This window comes from Sinocyclocheilus rhinocerous, unplaced genomic scaffold (genome assembly GCF_001515625.1).
Source record: "Sinocyclocheilus rhinocerous isolate Xijiao unplaced genomic scaffold, SAMN03320098_v1.1 scaffold1462, whole genome shotgun sequence".
Taxonomy (NCBI): Eukaryota; Metazoa; Chordata; class Actinopteri; order Cypriniformes; family Cyprinidae; genus Sinocyclocheilus; species Sinocyclocheilus rhinocerous.
The window spans coordinates 44446-51441 of record NW_015639843.1 but is presented as its reverse complement, the minus strand read 5'-3'; the positions used below and the strand labels follow the sequence as shown (position 1 = coordinate 51441).

The 6996-nt window shown below is 37.0% G+C and overlaps 1 protein-coding gene across 1 annotated transcript in view; it reads left to right on the top strand.

Moving 5' to 3' along the window:
* Nucleotides 1-2238: 2238 nt before the first annotated feature.
* LOC107752196 (sodium/bile acid cotransporter 7-like) overlaps nt 2239-6996 on the top strand; it is a 10856-nt gene continuing 6098 nt past the window's right edge. Inside the window, exons 1-4 of the mRNA XM_016568094.1 lie at nt 2239-2409; nt 3387-3469; nt 3546-3682; nt 4086-4161. Of these exons, the coding sequence (XP_016423580.1) occupies nt 2310-2409; nt 3387-3469; nt 3546-3682; nt 4086-4161 (396 nt within the window). The 5' untranslated portion in view covers nt 2239-2309. The remainder of the gene's footprint in view (nt 2410-3386; nt 3470-3545; nt 3683-4085; nt 4162-6996) is intronic.

The window sequence follows — 6996 nt, the reverse complement described above, 5'->3', positions numbered from 1 at the left end:
GCGCGGGGTGGAGCGATTATTGCATGCTCGGAGCGCGGAGGGGAAATTGTTGTCAGTAATACAAACAGAGGCGGGTATATGGTAAGAGTTGAGCTTTTCACTCTGCCTGAACTGCTGTATTTAAATCAAACCACCTTATGGAGCTATAGGACTGCTAAGCATATAAGCGAGGAAATGCTACGGCATCAGAAACTAGAAACTATTGAGATGCGCCTGTTTCAGTTTTGACTACTTTCAAGGGCTCTGGACGAAATATAACTCAGGCAAGGGAGCTCATTTCTCCAATCACTTCGAACATGCAAAACTCCAATACAACAAGTGAGTCCTTAAACTATTTCATTTTTTTTTAATTAAAACTTTTATAGCCTACGTTCTGAACGGCTTGTCTTGTGTTATGTTGTGTAGCGTGTTTTCTGTTTTATAGCAGGCTACTGGAAATAATAATAATAATAGGCTGATGATAATCAGTGTTAAGTGATAGAGATCAGATATTTGCTCTTGTTTAGCGGAATTCTGATTTTATGACTGTTTAAATGAACGCTACTCATACAAGGGACTACAATTAGGCTATTTACGATCATTTTAAATTATTACAAATAACAGGATTATCCGTAAATTCGACTGATACAAATACTTTAGGGGTTTTTGTAACACGTTACTGTAAGCTTTCATTTGATAGCCTAAATGCGGGTGGTTCAGTAGTAGCACCTAGTAGAAGCAGATTGGTGGTATAAAGTCATATTACTAGATGGCGCTATAGACTTCTAGCATGAGGAACTGTAATGCACTTCTGTCCAGGTTCTTCATTCACACGCGTGTGTCCATCAGTGTCCATCTGTTTGTCTGCTGTCTGGAAGATGCTGACTTCTGTCTTTCCCTGTGGGGGTAAGTTTTTCTTCTTCTTCTTGAAAGAACGTGGTATAAATGTATTAACACGAGTTTGTTTCCGAATTAAGCTGTAATTTTCATCTTCTCTTAAATTTGTAGCCAATGGTTACACAGAAATGGACGATAACTATATGGATTCGCTTCTCTCTGTTGAGGAGACCAAACCAGATCCAGTCCAGAGTTCAGTGCGTCCGTGTTCACTCACTCACTGAGGATGAGGAGGAGGATGATGAAGATGCAGCTTGATGAGTCAAGAGATAAAACGATGAACTGTAAATTCATATTTTCCCTGACTTTGTATGGAATGGTTTCTGTGATCACTTATTAAAAAGATGATTACAAGAATAAAACTTTATTCTTTTTTTCAACATTTCCATCTGGATTTCCCGAACTGAAAGCTTTCGACTTTCCCTAATTTAATCATTAAATCAATTCAATAATTAAAACATTTTAAAATTAAGCACTTATGAAAAAGATAACATATTTTCTTGTTTACCTCCTGCATGCCACGTGACAATTCAGCAGTATCAGAAAACTGTGAACCGATGTGTTGTCAAATTATTGAAATATGAACTTATGAAACAAGAAAAAAAATTAATAGGCTAGGTCAAAGGTGCCCGTTAATAATTTCAGCCTTGGTGAGCATAAGAGCTTTCAAAAGCATCTAAAAATCTTACCAACCCTAAACTTTTGAACATAGTGTAAATGTGGAGGAGGGGTTTGGACCAATGAGAGACAAGTCTAACCTTGTTGCATCATTGCTTCATATTTGGTTAGGGCACAGTGTGAAACATTTTTGTAAGTTTGAGTGTTTTGTAAGGTGATTTTTCCATGATTTATGCACTTATATTTTAAAATTCCTGTGATGGACTGGCTCATCTGTCCAGGGTGTTTACTTGTTTAGTCTTAATCAAAGGGGCCCGGCTGAAAAAAAAAAAAAAAAAAAAAGTTTCACTATGTACTAGAATGGTTTTTTTAAATCAAAGAATAACAATGAGCAAGTAAATGCAGAAAATGTGTGGGTGTAATTTAAGAGATTACCGAAAAGCTATGCATTCCCATGCTGTGTACGCTCTGATGCGAGCCATTACGGTGTATTTAATATTCATAAGCCATTGCTTATGAATATTAAATACAAATGCAGACTCTAAATGTACTTGATTATTAAACGCGTCAGTAGTAGGCTAAATATTCATGAGCATACCATGGTTGTTATTGCTACCTCAAGCTGACTGCTTAAGCAAGAAGCTTCTACTAACCAATCCTGGAGCAGGAGGCGGGGCTTGTCTCTGGATTTTATTAATATTCATATACATATAGTCACAAAGCGCGTGCGCTCGGACTCCGGTCGTTACGGTAACTCATATGTGTCCGGAAGAGAGAGGCTCGTCGGTTTCGGATGCTCGTCAGTTTGATGGGCGATGGGTCTGTTCGCTCGCGTGCGTAAAGAATGGTTTATCATCGGTATAGTGCTCGTTATCACGTGCGCCAAGCTCGCGCCGTCCGTGGGAGTGAAAGCAGGTGAGAAAGACTGGACACATTTCTGGACTGATAATGTCTATATAAACTTTAAAATCAGTTAATGCATTGATAATTAAGCATTTTGCCGTGATCAACATTAGGAAATAGTCGGTATGACTCATATGCATGAATATGACAAAACAAGGGAGTGCTCAATGATTGATTTTTCGTGCATTGACATAAAGTGCAAGTAGTTATTATGTGAGTTGGGGTCAAATGTATTGGATGTCTCAATCTTAATGCATGGGTTCATGATGAAGTTGATCTTAATAGGATGTTAATGGCTGTGGTTTGATTGGGCAACAGGTTGATGGTAGTTTTAAGTGTAGCTAGCTGTCATTATTGTGACACGTTGCAACACCCGGATCTGAATAATCCTGTTCGGGGAGAGAGCAGTTTGTTTAACGGTCTGTTTTTCCTGTTTATATGTATGGGAAAACATTAAGTATTGCTTTGATAAAGATTTGTTTGGTTGTTTAAACCGCCTTTAAGTTTGAAGGCTATATAGATGGATAGATGGATAGATAGATAGATAGATAAATTTGGGTTCGAATTTCTCTATGGGAAAGTTGGATTGATCAGGAATGTTATAGCCAAAATCATCAGTATGTTTGTTTTCCACCAACATGAATATCTAATATAGAAAACAATCACAATATATCAGTTTGTTTTGACTTCAGAAATACCTGGATCTCTGTGTAGTTTGACTATCCCTTCCCTTACAAAACAGTACATTGAGGGCACTATGATGTACATGGTTATAATGTGATACTGAATAACGACCGTGTTCATATACGATAGTATTTATATTGTACGCCAATGAAAAATTGAAGAAAACCATGCTTACCTGTCCAAATCGCCATGCTATTACCCTAGTCCCATTATCGTAGTGTCTCAAAACATGGAAATACCATTTTACGTACATAATACCTCATGCTATTATTTCCCCATGATCATTAAAGTCTGTTCTCTTTCAGGTCCTCTTCGGCCAGAGATCACAATCACCTATGTTGCAGTATCTGTTATTTTCTTTAACAGTGGCTTGTCTTTGAAAACAGAGGTATGATGGTGCCTGTTTTTATTTTTTTTTATTTTATAGTTTTTAAAAACAAATGTCTATTTTGCTCTGTTTTCAGGAGCTAGCAAGTGCATTGATGCACGTAAAGTTGCATTTCTTCGTCCAGACATTCACGCTAGTATTTTTCCCCATCGCCATTTGGCTCCTTCTCAAAGTTCTGGCCCTAACGGCGATCAACGAATGGCTTCTCAGAGGGTGAGTGTGCGTGTTTTCAGTCCTCCTCCTTGCACACAGTCACCCTCTCTACCTGTTCACTGCTTGGCTGAATGGTAGGGTTTGTGCTGAGTGTAACTGGATCTCAGAGGTCTTCTGTGTTGGCGCTTTTGGTTATTTTCCTGCAAGAGAGTTGTTGTGTTCACCTGCAACCTCCACACAGCCTTTCACAGACAGAAAAGACTTTCATGTTTTTATAACATTTAAGGTTATGAGTCACTACAGCACAACCATTCACTGAAATTTCCTGAAGTGACTCAGGGTAATTATAGTAGAGCTTTACTCGCTCCTTTCTGTATATACAGTGGGAAACAGGAAAACAAATGTGATTTAAATGCAAAGTTATATGTGTTAATATTTATTAACTTTTCTCTCTTTTTCTCAGGTTGCAGACGGTTGCTTGTATGCCTCCTCCTGTTTCCTCTGCTGTCATCCTCACTAAAGCTGTAGGAGGAAATGAGGTAAATAAATGATAAAACTATAATACATCATAAAAAACTTTAAAAGCAGACCTCACTATAAAGTCATGATCATTTTTATAATCACACTGTTGGAAAAACAATAACTTTCCAACAGAACAATGAATAACTAATAATCCCCTTTAGAAATAAAACCTTACATTTACATTACATTTACATTTAGTCATTTAGCAGACGCCTTTATCCAAAGAGACTTACAAATGAGGACAATAAAAGCAGCCAAAACTAACAAAAGAGCAACAATATACAGTGGGTACGGAAAGTATTCAGACCCCCTTAAATTTTTCACTCTTTGTTATATTGCAGCCATTTGCTAAAATCATTTAAGTTAATTTTTTTTCCTCATTAATGTACACACAGCACCCCATATTGACAAGACCTGCCAAGAGAGCATTGCAATAGTCCAGCCTGGATAGATTTGTGAGTTGTGTTGTATGTTCTGAAAGAAAGGGCCTGATCCTCCGAATGTTGTATAAAGCAAATCTGCAGGACCGGGTAGTTTTAGCAATGTGGTCTGAGAAATTCAGCTTATCATCAATCACAACTCCAAGGTTTCTAGCTGTTTTTGAAGGAGTTATGGTTGATGAGCCTAACTGGATGGTGAAATTTTGATAAAGTGATGGGTTTGTTGAAACCACAAGCAATTCTGTCTAAGCCAGGTTGAGTTGAAGGTGATGATCCGTCATCCAACAAGAAATGTCTGTTAGAAATGCTGAGATGCGAGCAGCTATCGTCAGATCATCAGGATGGAATGAGAGGTAGAGTTGAGTGTCATCAGCATAGCAGTAATATGAAAAGCCATGTTTCTGAATGACAGAACCTAGTGATGCCATGTAGACAGAGAAGAGAAGTGGTCCAAGTACTGAGCCCTGAGGCACCCCAGTAGCTAGATGTTGCGACTTGGACACCTCACCTCTCCAAGATACCTTGAAGGACCTATCTGAGAGGTAAGACTCAAACCACTGGCGTGCGGTTCCTGAGATGCCATTTTCCAATAGGGTTGACAGGAGAATCTGGTGGTTCACCATATCAAAAGCAGCAGACAGATCCAGCAAAATAAGTATAGAAGATATATATGATTAGGGGTCATTTTTTAGCAACAGTCACAAGACAAGAAGCATGTTGTGTAATGGTCTGCAAATGAAACAAACAGATAAGCATTGGTTTCAGTATCCATGACCAGTAGGGCTATTCTGTGAAACAACAATTTGTAGAGCAATAGTAATTAATGCTGTGCATGTGTTGAGTCGTACAGAAATGTTCAGCTTTGTGGATTTTGCCCTGTATTTATCATTCATAGTTTTACTTTGTGGTTCAATGGTGTGTTATTCAATCCCCTCATTCTTTCTGAGTAGGCTATTGCTCTTCCTTAAGCTCTCACTGGATTCATCTTAACGGTATGATTTTTTACATTTTAAAAAAGAATTTTCTTTATTGATCGTTGTACATTTGGGACAGTTTTTGCCATTGAGATGACTGGGGAAAATGTCCCAAATAAGTTGAATTTACACTATGTCATGTCTCAAAACAGAACTTGAAACTAAATTACCTGTATGGCAAATATATATATATATATTTATCATATTGATTTTTAATATATTCAAAGCATTTTCAATACATTTCAGTTACCTAAAATATGTAGATTTCCATGTTTATTTATAGTTTATTAAAGAATTTCATTAATCTGAAAGGTATTTTTTAAGATTTAAAAATATTTTCTTGCTCCTTGAAATATATTATGGCATTTGAAAGATTACATGTAATAATAATAATAATAATAAAATGTATTTCCTTGAGCCACACTATTTAACATACTTTTTTATGGGTATCTTCCTCTGTTCATTTCATCTGCTCCCACATTCTTTGATTTTTCTAAATCTTTCTTTCATGTTCTCCGTGGCTGCAGTTTTTGCTGTTGTTGTAATAATAATGTAACAATAATTACAAATAACTAATATGCTATATTAAATTGTAAGTCCTGAAATTATATTTTTCATATAGAGTATAACGATGTAAAATTACTACACAATTTCTGTTAAAACTTTGTACATTGTTGCTTGTAGGCAATTAGGACAATGGACCTAAAAGAGTACTTGAACAGGATTGGGTTTATTGACCAGTATGACAAAGCTGAGCTGGACAATTTGTTCACCATCCACAAGCTGCATGTTATGAATATTCCATTTGAGAACCTCAGCATCCATTCTGGCGAGAAGAACACTATGGACCTAAACATCATCTATGATAAAATAGTCAAGAGCAATCAGGGAGGCTGGTGTTGTAAAAACAACCTCTTGTTCTCATGGGTCCTGAAGGAAATTCACCATGTTAGGCTCCAAAGTGTTCAACTGGAACAGGAGTTTCTCCCCATGGATTCTCATCTCATTATTTTAATAATTAATTTATGCATTTAGCAGACGCTAGCGGACAAGTAGTAGGATGATTGGGTTTAGAGACTTTAGAGACTTCTGCCTCAGTGAGTGGAGAGAAGGATGAAAACGAGTGTATGTTTGCTGGTTTGACAGTTTACATGTACTATTATACCAAAACTGCTTCACAGCAACATCCCATAAACCTTGGGTTTCCATAAACATTCCCCATTATCTATCTCTTATTCATACATACAAAACAGTTCATGAAACCCCACAAGCATGAGATTGAACAACAAAGGAAATGCACAAGCAAGGTAAAAATGAATAAGAAATATTGTTAATTTTGTTGTGATAGTATGTCCTTTAGACATTAGCGACATTAGCAGAGAATGAAGAGAGGAGTGATCGATATACATTAAGGTCAGTAGGATTTTGGCATACTCTT